The sequence below is a fragment of the Prionailurus viverrinus genome, chromosome B4 (assembly GCF_022837055.1).
Source record: "Prionailurus viverrinus isolate Anna chromosome B4, UM_Priviv_1.0, whole genome shotgun sequence".
NCBI lineage: Eukaryota > Metazoa > Chordata > Mammalia > Carnivora > Felidae > Prionailurus > Prionailurus viverrinus.
This window is the reverse complement of record NC_062567.1, coordinates 62,144,855-62,160,694: the sequence shown is the minus strand read 5'-3', so window position 1 is coordinate 62,160,694 and position 15,840 is coordinate 62,144,855. Positions and strand designations below refer to the sequence as shown.

The 15,840-nt window shown below is 38.1% G+C and overlaps 1 protein-coding gene across 1 annotated transcript in view; it reads left to right on the top strand.

The window, feature by feature from the left end:
- Positions 1 to 15,840, top strand: part of PKP2 (plakophilin 2) — a 94,933-nt gene that overhangs the window by 44,162 nt on the left and 34,931 nt on the right. Inside the window, exons 5-6 of the mRNA XM_047868415.1 lie at positions 714 to 921; positions 10,689 to 10,866. Coding sequence (XP_047724371.1) covers positions 714 to 921; positions 10,689 to 10,866 — 386 coding nt within the window. The remainder of the gene's footprint in view (positions 1 to 713; positions 922 to 10,688; positions 10,867 to 15,840) is intronic.

The window sequence follows — 15,840 nt, the reverse complement described above, 5'->3', positions numbered from 1 at the left end:
AATTTAGGATTAGTTTGCATTGGTACTACCAGTGCCATGGTAAATGAATCTTTATTTCTACCATTGATGGTGAGATCTGTCCATTTATATTGACTGTAAAGTTCTGTCCTGGAAAAAAAAAATGAAATGTTCATATAATTGTGCTGTTCTTCTATAAAACTCCTTACTCCTCTCATTCCAGCTCTGTTCATCTTCATTATGCTCAAGACTTAAAAGAAAAAAAAAATTTTTAACGTTTATTTATTTTTGAGAGAGAGAGAGTGAGACAGAGCGTGAGTGGGGGAGGGACAGAGAAAGAGAAGGAGACACAGAATCCAAACAGGCTCCAGGTTCTGAGCTGTCAGCCCAGAGCCCGACATGAGGCTTGAACCCACAAACCGTGAGAACATGACCTGTATGCTCAAGACTTTTATAGCTTAACTTTTTCTGTCCACTTAACTGTTACTTACCCACCTATCACTTTACTTTCCCCTTCAATTTTTTCATAGGTTTCAGTCTTCTCACATTTATTGTTAGCTCCTCCAAGAGAGGCAGGCACTGCCTTATAGCAGGTGTATATTGTATGCAGTGAGCCTCAGGTTGTGTCCCAGTTACTGTCTGATGGGGACTCTACTTGACATTAGTGAACTTCATCTCTTCATTCATATTACAACAAATGTCTTTAATGCTACATCAGAATAAATATCTGAAATACACATCTGCTTCTTCCCCAGGTTAATCAGCTTCGTGGCATCCCCAAGCTTTTGCAGCTTCTAAAAGTTCAGAATGAAGATGTTCAGCGAGCCGTGTGTGGGGCCCTGCGAAACTTGGTATTTGAAGACAATGACAACAAGTTGGAGGTCGCTGAACTCAATGGGGTACCTCGGCTGCTCCAGGTGCTGAAGCAAACTAGAGACTTGGAGACTAAAAAGCAAATAACAGGTACTGCTAACAGAATATTGAAGGATGCAGAACAGTGTACCCAGCTGGGTATGTTATGTCATCTGTTTTTCTTTCTTTTTTTTTTTTAATTTTCTTTTTTCTTTTTTAAAATTTACATCCAAATTAGTTAGCATATAGTGCAACAATGATTTCAGGAGTAGATTCCTTAGTGCCCCTTACCCATTTAGCCCACCCCCCCCCCCCACAATCCCTCCAGTAACCATCTGTTTGTTCTCCATAGTTATGATTCTCTTATGCTTTGTTCCCCTCCCTGGTTTTATATTATTTTTGCTTCCCTTCCCTTATGTTCATCTGTTTTGTCTCTTAAAGTCCTCATATGAGTGAAGTCATAGGATTTTTGTCTTTCTCTGACTGACTCATTTCACTTAGCATAATACCCTCTGGTTCCATCCACGTAGTTGCAAATGGCAAGATTTCATTCTTTTTGATTGCTGAGTAATACTCCATTATATATATATATATATATATATATATATATATATATATATATATATATATATATATATATATATATATTTACCACATCTTCTTTATCCATTCATCCATTGATGGACATTTGGGCTCTTTCCATACTTTGGCTATTGTTGATAGTGCTGCTGTAAACATGGGGGTGCATGTGTCCCTTCAAAACAGCACACCTGTATCCCATGGATAAATGCCTAGTAGTGCAATTGATGGGTCATAGGGTAGTTCTGTTTTTAGCTTTTTGAGGAACCTCCATACTGTTTTCCAGAGTGACTGCGCCAGCTTGCATTCCCACCAACAATGCAAAAGAGATCCTCTTTCTCCGCATCCTTGCCAACATCTGTTGTTGCCTGAGTTGTTAATGTTAGCCATTCTGACAGGTGTAAGGTGGTATCTCCTTGTGGTTTTGATTTGTATTTCCCTGATGATGAGTGATGTTGAGCATTTTTTCACATGTTGGTTGCCTATCCGGATGTCTTCTTTGGAGAAGTGTCTATTCATGTCTTTTGCCCTTTTCTTCACTGGACTATTTATTTTTCCAGTGTTGAGTTGGGTAAGTTCTTTATAGATTTTGGATACTAACCCTTTATCTGATACATTGTTTGCAAATATCTTCTCCCATTCTGTCGGTTGCCTAATAGCTTTGCTGATTGTTTCCTTTGTTGTCAGAAGCTTTTTATTTTGATGAGGTCCCAGTAGTTCATTTTTGCTTTTGTTTCCCTTGCCTCCGGAGACGTGTTGAGTAAGAAGTTGCTGCGTAAGAAGTTGCTGCGGCCAAGATCAAAGAGGTTTTTGCCTGCTTTCTCCTTGAGGATTTTGATGGCTTCCTGTCTTACATTTAGGTCTTTCATCCATTTTGAGTTTATTTTTGTGTGTGGTGTAAGAAAGTGGTCCAGGTTCATTCTTCTGCATGTCTCTGTCCAGTTTTCCCAGCACCACTTGCTGAAGAGATTGTCTTTATTCCATTGGATATTCTTTCCGGCTTTGTCAAAGATTAGTTGGTCATATGTTTGTGGGTCCATTTCTGGGTTCTCTATTCTGTTCCACTGATCTGAGTGTCTGTTCTTGTGCCCGTACCATACTGTCTGATGGTTACAGCTTTGTAGCATAGCTTGAAGTCTGGGATTGTGATGCCTTCTGCTTTGGTTTTTGGGGTCTTTTCTGGTTCCATACAAATTTTAGGATTATTTGTTCTAGCTCTGTGAAGAATGCTGGTGTTATTTTGATAGGGTGTCATCTGTTTTTCTTAAGTTTCCTAGAACAAATGGCTAATGGGCTCATTATTATCTGAGAGGTGGCTTTCAAAGAACATTGTCACCCTCTGAGTTAAACCCCAGATTAAAGTCAAGTTAGAATTTTTTTTTTCCTGAAAGGGAAATTATTTTGAGGCTTTTGCTCAATATTTTAAATTAAAAACTCTGCAACTTTGCATGTTTTTACAACTTTACAGTACTCACCACAGGGAAATTCTGCATCAGTTTACTAACAGCCAACTTTGTGATTTGAGAACGTGTAAGGTTTCAGTATTGCCTCAAGTGCACAAGGCATTCATTCTGAAGAGACTCAGTAAGAACCACACCCAATTATTTGTTTTATTTATTGAATAATCCACTCGCTGGATGTATACAAAGAAAGTGAATCAGGGAATCAAATAGTGTCCTTATGTAGAGGATTAGTTTAATCAAATTAGTCAAAATACAAGAAATGTTATTTCCCAATCCTTCCATTACCTGGACCGCCCCAAAATACCAGCTCCCTAGCCCACTCATCCCTGCACCCTAAAAAGAAGAAAAAAAGATGAGAGTGGCTGGATGCATTTTTCTAGTTCTTTACTTCATATTTCAAAATCTTGATTTGAACAAATAAATATCTTCTTTCTGCCCAATAGATTAGAAGAATGAAATAATCTGATAGAATTAGAGCTACAGTTTTAGTAATCCTTGAAATGTGGAGAAGAGAGACCTAGTTTTATTTAAATGAATAGTGCATATGGTAGAGGAGAAGAGGGTGCATTGATGTTCAAGCTTAGCCCTCTTGCTGTCACCGTCAGCTCCCTGCTGATGCTCCCTGCACACGTTCCCGAGTGCAAGAGCATTACTGAGTGCAACCGTTGGTGGTATTGCCTTGCGGAAACCTTCCTTAAGTATCTTCAGGGGCCTAGGTGGTATACATACATTTTTAATTTATCGCCAAAAGGTTTTAAGGTATTTTTAGGTATTATTAGGTGATGAAATCTCGGTTTTATAGATGAGAAAAGTAAGGCCCAAGCCCTTTTTAATATATCATATAAAAGTATTTTTAAATGATAATGCTGGACAGTGTTGTTTATTTTAGAAGGAAGTATTCCATACATTTTGTTATAAGTTGAATATATTCTACACTTCTGCAGAATATACAGCAGTTTATTATACAACAGGTTTTTTTTCTGTTTTTAAAAATGTCATTCTATCTTCTCTGCCCATTTATATCTTAAAGTAATCACACTTTTTTTCTATCTTGATATATTTTAATTTTATAAAACTATAGGAAGGGTTATACCTTGCTATCCTTCTGCCAGCACGCTGTCATGCCCCATGAGAAATTTCCTTCCATAACTATGACTTATATTAAAACACCTACAGAAATTAAGAGGGATCTCACTCATTCATTCATTCAGCCAGCATTTACGGGGTGCCTGCAAGTACCAGGCAATGAGAATCATTTTAGAAAGGTTGTAGATGTTCTTTTCTTTCTACTAAAACACGAACAGTTACTTGATGGTTGGCACTTAAAAAGAAAACCAAACCTCACAATTGGAACCTAACATTTCCTTCATTAAACTGTAGTAATGACAACCACAGGAGAGAATCAGATAATCTGTTTTACGGTCAAAAAAAAAAAAAAAAAAAAAAAAAAAAACTTTCCGAAGGAGATGTTTCATTGTGGACTTTAAAATAAGGATAGGATACATGTTGAACTGGTGTTTTGAAGGAGAATGAAAATTATTCCCAGCAAAGTGAACATCATTAGCGAAGCAAAAAGAAGCTGCTGGTCATTTTTAGAGGCAGTTGGATAATAGAGTATTGATGTTAAGGTATATTGTATCTAGAGAGCTTAGGAGGATGTGTGGGTGTGTGTTGAGGAAGTAATTCATTGAACCATGCTTCCCCTTCTTTTGTAGGCAATAGGAAACTATGGTCAGAGAACATTCTGTGGTATTAATGCCATAGAAACCATTCAGTTATCTTTACATAATGTGCAGAACTGATCAGTGGAGGTTTGTTGTGCAATTCTCAGGATTTCTAGTACAAGCGAAGCATCCCTTCCAGAGGGGGCTCATTATATGCTAATTGAATTGAGTCGATACTTGAATGTTTGATACAAATCCTTCTAAATAACTTCCTTTAGCTCTATTAATAGAACAGCTAAGTAAGTGCTTTCTGGGCCTCAGAAATAAATTGTTGACTTAATGTAGACATGTTTATATCTTTGCTTAGAAACACAAAGCGAATAACCATACATATGAATCTTTTCTTGTCTATTTTGTGGGTATCTTTTTATTGAGCCTGTTCTTTGTGCTAGTCACTAAGCTAGGACTTCCCATTTTTCATCTTTGTCCCTCCAGTCATCTCCATAAGGCATTATTGACAATTTACATATCATCAGTGTGACACTCGGTGGGGTTAAGTAGATTGCCCAAGATTATGCAGCTAACAAAGAACAAAGCCCATATTTCAACCCAGCTCTATCTGGGTGTCTTGCTGTATGAAAGTGGCTCTCACCTCCCTCTTTGGAGGCAGAGAGTGATTCATTTTTACACTTCTTTGGGAAAAGACTTGTCTTTTCGGATCTCAGATCAGAGAGCTCTCCTTCACTCTTCTCTGACCCTTCCTCTGTCTCCACTTGCCACTGACTTGGTTAAGTCCTCTTCACCTCTCTGGTCTACTATTGCAGAAGCCTTTCACCTGCCCACTGATTCAGTTTTGCACATTCCCAGTCTGTCCACTACTCTGCTCCTAGTGATTTCTTGCTGATACGAAAATATGGTCCCATTGTGCTCCCCATTACCTCTAAGATACAGTGCAGCATGCCACACAAAGATTTTATGATCTGAGCCTGGTGGCCACTGGCAGCAATGTCTCCTCTCATACCCTCCCAGCCCAGGTTCTGAAATCCTAAAGGATTTGCTGGTCTGTCTGTGTCTCTTTTCTGTCTTGATATCTTTGTCTCTGCTGTTGTCTTGGACTAAAATCCTTTTCCACACCTTGACCACCTGGTGAACCCTCCTCACCCTTCAATAGCTGTCTTTTCCTCTGAAGGATTTTCAGATGCCATCCTTCCATACTTCATCCCCCCCAGTGGGGTTTTGAAAGAAGGGGCATCTCTGAACTACTTTTGCATCCTTTAATATTAGGATGCCACTTATTTCATGCCTGTGTGTTTACTGCAATAACAACTTTGCTACTCCTCTAAGTTGTTCAACATCTGTGGCTGATTGAATATAAAAAAAAAGAGATTCGTGACCTGGGAATATCTCGATTAAGAGAAATAAAAGGATCAGGTTAGTTTTCAGATAAGACCCTGATTTTCCTGGCCAAGCTATAAAAAAAATTAACCATCCGATTTCTATATATGCATAAAAAAGGCATCAGCGCTTTGTTCTGCTGGGAGAGAACGTCAACTCACTGACCTTCCTGGCATTTTCAGTACCAGCCTAGGAGGGAAGCTCTTCTCTTTTCAGATGAAAAGACTTAAGGATCAAAGACGTTCCCTCTATGAGATTGTTCCCCCTCCCTTACCAAGTGAGCCTGTTAGTGTACTTTAATTGAAATGAGAACAGTATGTACTGGTCTCAGAGGCTCATCTCCAAGGTCACTGAGTAATGAGCATTTGCAGGAGTGAGTATGACTCTGACTTGGTAAGAATGAAGCAGGAGATTCTTGTGCCTCTTTTCATGTTGCATAAGGAAGAGTCAGGATGATTGGCAATGAAATTTGTTAAAAATGCATATTGACCTCTGCATGTTTTTTGGAAATATTTCATTGGCTTGGTATATTTTAATAAAGTAGCAAAAACATTTTGCTATAAGATATTCGTTATACACCTTTTAAAAATAATTGTATATTACTTTATTCTGCACTTGTAATGTGCAACAAGTTATCTTGGGTTTGTATATAACTTGGACTAAATGGCCTTTGCAATAGTGTGATATTTCAGGGAAGGCTTACAAAACTTAGGTGAAAGAAGTATATCCATGCAAGGGAAATTATTTAAAAAAAAAAAAATTCCTCCTGGTCTGTGATCACTTTGAAAAATAAGATTAAAATGAACCAGTCTTCCTCCTCCTGCTCCTCTTCTCCTTCTGTACTGATAATAGGGATTCATTTAATCATAATATATGTAATTTTTGCTACCTCATTGTCATGCAGAGTTTGTTAAATAACTCTATTTCTATTCCTAGAAGGCAATATTAATAAAACACAGATTTTAATATCTTATAAGATCCTTCTACTAAAATTAGCTGTTTTTTGCAAAAATCACAGTTGGCAATACATTTCTGGAGAACGCAGTTATTCTTATCTCTTTTATAATTGCTAATTATTCAAAGTATATCCCTTACCAGAATCCATTTCTTTCTTTTTTGCTAGAATGAGAGCTTAGAGATAGAAAATTACAGGCTTATCACCTGCAACAAAGAACTTAATAATAGAAATTTAGGCACTAGGAATAAATTGACTGGAAGTTAAAGGTGAGACCAATGAAAACCTAAACCCTAATGTTATATCGGGTCATCTAGAATCTAGTCATTGAAATGAATATGTATTAAGGGTCCTTTAGTCCATTCATTACCCAATGTGAGAAATGGGAATCATTTTTTTTTCACGTCATCTCTATGCTCAGTGTGGGGCTCGAGTGCACAACCCTGAGATCAGGAATTACGTGCTCTACCTAATGGGCCAGCCAGAGGCCCCAAGAATAATTTTTAAAATACAAATTACTAAAATCCATTCTGAGATTCTAGCTAATAAATTTGGAATGTGGCCCAAGAATATGTCATTCTGATATGCTGCTTGATTTATTTGGAAACTGCTAGTCTAGTCTAACACTCTAGCTTTGGGATAAAACCACTTGTCAATATTTTGATAAAGGAGGGCTCATTTTTAGCAGTCTTAGCGATAGAGCTGGATCTTACAGCAGATCTTTCTGTTTCCTTCAAAGCTCTCTTAGAAGTTTATATTTTCAGTGAGCCAGAATCTCCTTCCCTAGAATTTCCACTCATTAGTTCTGGTTTTGCCTTCATATAGTCACAAAAAGTGATACCTAGCTATTAAATTTACATTTGTTTAGTTACTAGAGAAAATGTATTCCTATGTGTATTAGATTCTAATATTTTTTAGCTTGGGTTAATTTTTCTACTAGCAATTGAATTTTTAATGATATTTAAGAACTGTATATATTAAGGATATTCACCCCTTGTCTCATATTGTCATATGTTATTTTCCCAATTTGTAATTGGTCATTTATTGATGTTGTATGTACATGTTGGGAGAATGTATAACTGTTTAATCCTGAATCTCTAGTGAAAAGTTCCTTCCTAGCTTTGTACCATACAAAAATTTGGCAGGCATGACATTTCTATATAATACCCTACATTAAAAATTTAAAAATTGTACTAAAACTCCCAAACCAGATACTTTTATAGAAATAATACTGGATACCAAGTTATAAAGGACGTTGACTGTTGGAGGAAAATTCCACTCCCTTTGTTCAGATTAATCCTCTTCTGGTTTTTATTGTAAGTTATACTTTTCCTTTGAGTGCCCTGTGTGGTCCTTTTTTAAAAGAGGAAATGGCATCATGCTTCACATTTTTAAGCCTCTGGCAGGCAGGGACTATTAATTTGTTTGCTTATTTAAAGCAGGAAGCTTTTTTTTCCCCTCTCTCTCTCTTTTCTTTTTAACTTTCTTTAGTAGCTTAGAAACCACAACTCCACCTTAGACCTGCCTCTAAATTGTTTTCAACAACCGTTGGAATTTTATTCTGTCACTCCCCCATCCAGAGCCCCTCAAGATGAAGTGGGAGGAATGAAGTCCTTGTGTTGCAAAATCTGTGGCCCAGGGACACTGCTACTGCTCCTGACTAGTCTAGTTTGACCAGGAAAAGACCTCCTCCTGAGCCAGAATGCTAGCCCTCAGAAAACACTAGACCCAGTGTCACCCCATCTGACTGTAGCTCTGTGTAGGCTGCAGTGGAAGTTTGGTTTCAGAAATGGTTGTTTCAGAAACTGATTAAGTAAAACTGATTAAGGTCAAAAGGCTGCATCTGGCCTAGAGTGTTCTAAATGGTGGTCCAAATAGAACTATGGTTGAATAATTACCAACCTTTACCTGTACAATTATTTCAGTCATTAAATCAGGGGAGATGATATCACCACATAATTCAGCCAAAAAAACCAAAAGCACCTTTCCTTGTTTCATAAGGTAGACTGTCCTGTATACCTATGCTTCCTCTCTCTCGTATGCAGACAAAAGAGTACATTTTAAAAGTGAGAATTACTGATTGGGCAATGGCGGAGTGAGTAGGGAAGAAAATGAAGATTCCCATCTCTTTCTACCTCCTCTCTCTGCCTTCCTGGGTGCTAGGGAGTTAGAGTCATTTGCTGAGGTATGAAAGAAGGCAATGCAACTTGACACCTGCTGGGAGTCACTGGAATAGCAAGCAGGAGGTGTGCCCTCCTTCCACTGAATCAGAAGTATTTGAATGCCAAATTTGTAAGAAAAACCAATCCTAAATGGATGTGCCACTTTGTATCCTCTCTGACTACCCAGCCTCAGGCTCTGTCTCACAAATGCCCTGGAAAGTACAGTATTCTATTATCTTAATTTCTTTCTGAGTTGGCTTGTATGGCCTTTTTCTTTAATGGTGGGTTAAGGGGAGAAGTTTCAAGAGGAAAGGGAAAGTTAAATAAGTAAATGTGGTACCAGCCTTAGACCATTGTTTAGGCCATACATGTTGGTAGATAGATTAAAAATACTCTTGTATCTCCTTCACTACCAAACTATAATATAAGAAATACATGAGGTAGCCAGTGTAAATTCCAGGAGGACATAAAGTCTGTCATTGGGTAGGATTTAATAAATATTAATTGGCGATGTTGATCAGCCTACTGGTGATAGGCATGGGTATAAGCAAAGGCTCTGTAGGCCATCCATGCTGTTACTGGGAGGCAAATATCAGGTGGAAGTTTCAGGTAGTGGGGAGCAGGAGGCAGAGGGAGATATTCCCTTTATATAACCCTTTAAAAACACTGAGGTCTTGGGGCACCTGGGTGGCTCAGTCTGTTAAGCATCCAACTCTTTATTTTGGCTCGGGTCCTGACCTCGTCATTTGTGAGTTGGAGCCCCGCATCAGGCTCTGCGCTGACACGCAGAACGTGCTTGGTATTCTCTCTCTCCCTGCCCCTCCCCTGCTCTCTTGCTCTCTCTCTCTCTCTCTCAAAATAAGTAAACATTAAAAACATTGATGTCTTGGGGCACCTGGGTGGCTCATTTGGGTAACCATCTGACTTTGGCTCAGGTCATGATCTTGCGGTTTGTGAGTTCAGGCCCCACATCAGGCTCTGGGCTGACGGCTCAGAGCCTTGAGCCCATTTCAGATTCTGTGTCTCCCTCTCTCTGTGCCCCTCCCCTGCTCATGCTCTGTCTCTCCTGCAAAAATAAATAAACATTTAAAAAACAACAACAACAAAAAACATTGAAATCTTGAGATACCTGTCTGGCTCTGTCGGTAGAGTATTCAATTCTTGATCTCATGGTTGTGCATTTCAAGCCCCACGTAGGTTGTAGGGATAACTTTAAAAAAAAATAAAATCTTTTTTTACAAAATTAAATAAATAACAATAAAATTGAAGTCTTTATTGCAGTAGGGTCATTTCGGGCCTTCATGTTGGTGAGACCAGAATTTATTATGTATGTGACGTCAGCTTAACGGTAGGATCATTTAAGAGAAATGGCAATAAATGTTTAAGGATTTCTAGCTTCCATTATCATTCCTGATTAATTTAAACCTGCATAATTTTATATCATAATTCCCCCCCACCCCACCCCTGCTGATTATGGATCAGTTTCATTGCCATCTAAAGAACTCTAAACCAATTCTTTTGGTTGGGAAAGGGGCTATCTCTCTCACTTCCCCCCCCCCCCCAAATACCTAGCCACAGCCCTAGGAGTGCTGGCTGTAACTCCTCTTTTCAGCAGTTATTTGACCCATCCCTGTTTTGATAGTACTCTTTGTTTTTCTAGGTTTGCTGTGGAATTTGTCATCTAATGACAAACTCAAGAATCTCATGATAACAGAAGCCTTGCTCATCCTGACTGAGAATATCATCATCCCCTTCTCTGGTTGGCCAGAAGGAGACTACCCCAAAGCAAACGGTTTGCTCGATTTTGATATATTTTACAACGTCACAGGATGCTTAAGGTAATGCCACTCTACAGATCTTTCCTCTGTGTACCTTATATACTACATCCAGAGTTTCTAAAACTCTACCCCACTACCTAGAGGTCCTATAAGAATTATAAAGATCACTCTAAATATAAGAAGCACAATGTAGAGACAATGAGAGAGGTAAAGTAAGAAGAGAATGTTGTTTCTAGGCATGTTTGATTCCAGAAGCTACCCACATTAGTTCACAAGAGCGAAGATGTCAGTTCCAATAAAACAGAGATCTAACCTGAACACCCAGAATTCCATGCAGACTGGCCTTCCCTATCTCCCAGGGTTTAAGGCAGGCTCCATGCTATTTTTAATTCATTAAAATCTAACTTAATGATGTGGTTAAAAAATTAATTGTACGGGGCGCCTGGGTGGCGCAGTCGGTTAAGCGTCCGACTTCAGCCAGGTCACGATCTCACGGTCCGTGAGTTCGAGCCCCGCGTCAGGCTCTGGGCTGATGGCTCGGAGCCTGGAGCCTGTTTCTGGTTCTGTGTCTCCCTCTCTCTCTGCCCCTCCCCCGTTCATGCTCTGTCTCTCTCTGTCCCAAAAATAAATAAAAAACGTTGAAAAAAAAATTAAAAAAAAAAATAATTGTAAACCTAGTGTTTTTGTTATACTTTATTAAAGTATAATTGTATTTGTTTTAGATGTACAAAGTAATGATTAGATATTTGTATATTTTACAGACGGTCACCAGAATAAGTCTAATGTTCATCACCATACATAGTCACAAAATTCTTTTTCCTTGTGATGAGAACTTTTATGATTTTTTTCTCTTAGCAACTTTCAAATATGTAGTATTGTATTATTAACTATAGTTGCCATGCTGTATGTTACATCTCCAGGACTGACTGACTGACTTATTTATATGTTTGTTTATTTATTTATGGCATATGAAAATTTATTTCCATTATGGTTTTCTTTGGACTTACTTATTTTATAACTGGAAGTTTATAACTTTTCCACATACACCCACTTTGCCCGCCCCCCCTGCCTCTGGAAACCCCACCAACCTGTACTCTGTATCAGCTTATTTGTTTTGCTTTGTTTTAAAAGTAATCTCTATACCCAACATGGGGCTTGAACTTACAACCCCAAGATGTTCTACTGACTGAGCCAGCCCCTATGAGCTTCGTTTTTGTTTTTGTTTTGTTTCTTTTAGATTGCATTTATAAGTGAGATCATACAGTATTTATCTTTCTCTGACTTATTTCACTTAGCATAAGGCTCTCACAGTCCATCCATGATGTTGCCAGGGGAGATATTTCATTCTTTATTGTTGCTGAATAATATTCCACGTATATATACCAGATTTTCTTATCCATTCATTTGTCAGTAGATACTCAGATTGTTTCCATAGATTGTTTCCATTTCTTGGCTATTATGAATAATGCTTCAGTGAATATGGGAGCACATATATCTTTTCAAGTTAGTGTTTTCATTTTCTTTGGATAAATACTCAGAAGTGAAATTGCTAGATCATATGGTAGCTCTGTGTTTAATTTTTTGAGGAACCTCCATAATGTTTTCCCTATTGGTTGTGCCAACTTACATTCCACAGGCATAGCACAAGGTTTGCCTCTTCTCCATATCCTCACCAACACTTGTTATTTCTTATCTTTTTGATGATAGCTATTCTAATAGGTGTGAGGTGACATGTCATTTTGATTTGCATTTCCTTGGTGATTAGTAACGAGCATTTTTTCATGTGCCTATTGGCCATCTCTGTCTTCTTTAGAAAAATGTCTATTCAGTTCTTCTGAATCTATCTTTCCTTTTCTCTTTCCTTTCTCCTTTCACCACTTTCCCCAAGTATTCTTGACTTCTTTGTTGCAAATGAATTGACTGTATGTGCCCAAGTTTATTTTTGGACTCTTTATTCTGTTCCAATGACTTATGTGTCTGTTTTTATGCCAGTACCACATGCTATTTTGATTAATACAGCTTTGTAACATAGTTTGAAATCAGGGAGTGTGATGCCTCCAGCTTTGTTCTTCCTTCTCAAGATTTCTTTGGCTGTTTGGGATCGTATGTGATTCCATACAATTTGTAGAATTGTTTGTTTTATTTCTGTGAAAAATGCCATTGAAAATTTGCTAGGAATTGCATTGAATTTGTAGATCACCTTGGGTAGAATGGACATTTTAACAATGTTAATTCTGCCAATTCCTGAGTATGGTATATCTTTTCATTTATTTGTGTCTTCAGTTTGTTTTTATCAATGTCTTATCATTGTTAGTATACAGGTCTTTTACCTAGTTGGTCAAATTTATTCCTAGGTGTTTTTAAATAGCTGTAAGGCAACAAAGCCTAAAGGAACAGAATGTTTTACCATAAGAACAGCTACTAAAGAAGTTAGTTTGAGCCGCATTTCTAAATAGTGGGATGAAAAAATGCTTGAGTTGTTTTCTCCTTTGGGCTGTCAGATGCCAGCTAAATCAAGAGAAAATAGAAACACATGCAGGAGAAAGAAAAATGCTAGTTTTAACTTCTTTAAAATCATGCATCTCAAGCTTTCTTGTATTTGAAAATAATCATTGTTCTTTATGGGCAAGGATTAAAAGAAATCAGAAGATGTAATCAAAATTAGACAGCCCATGAGAGGTCAGGACATATTCTGCCTTTTGTTATTTTCTCTAGTTACAGTTCATTTTTGAGGGAATCTAGATGGTAACTGAGAGAATTTATCATGGTAAAATGTTTAATCTCCAAAGTTAATCACACAGTAATGCATATCAAATACCAGTTTTGTGTAAGAATTATGTTAGCTACTGAGAATTTTACAAAGATGAATAATAAAATCTTTTGGGGATTTTTAACATAGTAGGGAATGCAGATGAGTAAAAGCACTAGAACACAGCTACAGTGAAACGTATTTATTAGAGCAGTGGGCCCCTGGAGCATTAGCATCTGCATCACCTGGGTCCCACCCAGACCTTATGAATCAGAAACTCTCAGGGTGGGGCCCAGCAATCTCGTTTTGACAAGCCCTCCTGGTGATTCTGATGCCATGGTATCAGAAGTACAAGTGAGGTGCTGCAGGAATGCAGAACAAAGGACAATTCATGCCAGCTGACTGGGATCTGAAAGACACTATAGAAAAGGTGCCAAATGAACTAGGCCTTGGTGGATTATTTCAATAGTCAGAAATTCTCTAAGGACTAAGGACTAAATTCTTGAACAGCAGAAGAGGTGCCTATATGATCTCTTTGAATCTGTCCTTCTGTACAGTTCACTAGAACTGCTTTTTTATTGCACTTTTGATCTAATAACATTTTGTTCTACTTCAAAACATTTTGGGGGAAAAATAAAGTAAATAAAAATAAAAACATTTTGGAAACAGCTGTGTGGCCCAGTCGGCTAAGCATCCGAGTCTTGATTTTGGCTCAAGTTATGATCTCACAGTTTGTGGGCTCGAGCCCCCACATCGGGCTCTGCACTGACCATGGAGCCTGCTTGGGATTCATTATCTCTCTCTCTCTCTCTCTCTCTCTCTCTCTGCCCCTGCCTTGCTAACATTCTCCCCCCTCCCTCCCTCTCTCTCTCTCAAAATAAATAAAAATAAACACTCAAAAAATTAAAAACACTTTGCATCTCAAAATTTCTCTGTAGCTCCCCTTGCCTGGCTGTGTACATCAGAGTTCTTAAAGTGGCAGATGTATCCAGACTTTTTCAACTCAAAATGACAGATACTCAACTCAAACTCACTCAAGCCAAATAAGGATTCATTGGCTCATGTGGGTGATATGTTGACAGTCACTTGTGAAAGTGAAGGAAGTACATGAGGAACCATGACCTCAAGGACTAGGACAAAAATTCAGCATCCCTGGGACTCACTCTTTTTTTTTTTTAAGTTTATTTATTTGGGGGGGTGGGGGGAAGGGAGAATGAATGGGGGAGGGGCAGAGACAGGGAAAGAATCCCAAGCAGGCTCCTCTGCCAGCACTCAGCCCAACGTGGGACTGGATCTTATGAACCAAGAGATCATGACCTGACCCGAGATCAAGAGTTAGACACTTGATGGACTGGGCCCCCCACCCAGGTGCCCCTCACTCTTTTTTAAAATTTCTATCTTCTCTCTGCTTCCTCTTCTTTTGCATGTTGAGCTCATTTCTCTACAGATGCAAACATGTCTACACATTCTTTTTATCTTTAATCCTTGACACCTAGCAAAGTTTCTGACATATAGTAAACAAGTATAAAGTATTTGAATTAAAAAAATAAATGAATGAGCAAATGAAAAAATGATGAACTGAGTGAATAATCAAGTCTGGCAACAGTATCAAATTTGTGATGGGAAGTGATCAAACAGAAGTTGGAAACATAGGCTAAAGCCAGATTGGGGGGGCCTTGAAGGTCATGTTAAGGAGTTAATTTTTTTCTTCTGTAAGCAAGATTAGCTAGTATGGGAGGATACAAATATGAGTTCTGTGTGAAGAAGAATTATAATATCAATGAGAAGGGTGTATTGAGAAGGTGAATAATATAAAGATAAAAACGTGAGTAACAAATTTCTTTGTGTAGTTTCCCCTTATGAATGAAGAATAATAAAAGATTTGCATGGTCTGAGTGTAGCAGTGCCCTGGTTCACACACATTTTCCAGAAGATGTGATACCTGAATACACTCCCATCAGTATGAAACCATTTCAAACAGCGTTTGCAAAACTAATCTGAACCACTGATTTGAACTACTTTCAGAAGCAGAATATAGCAAAAAATCTACAAAATTGAATGCCATCTTATATGCTTAAGTATCTGTTCTTATTTCACCTGTATATCTAATTTACAATAATAATAACTGACATTTATTGTGTATTATGTTCTAGAAACTGTTCTGAATGCTTTATGAGGATTTTCTCAGTGTATTCTTATACTGAGGCCCTTGTAAAGTAAGCTTTCTCTATCTTTTAGATGAGGGGCTTAGATTAATGATTTTTCCCCAACGTCATGTAACTAGT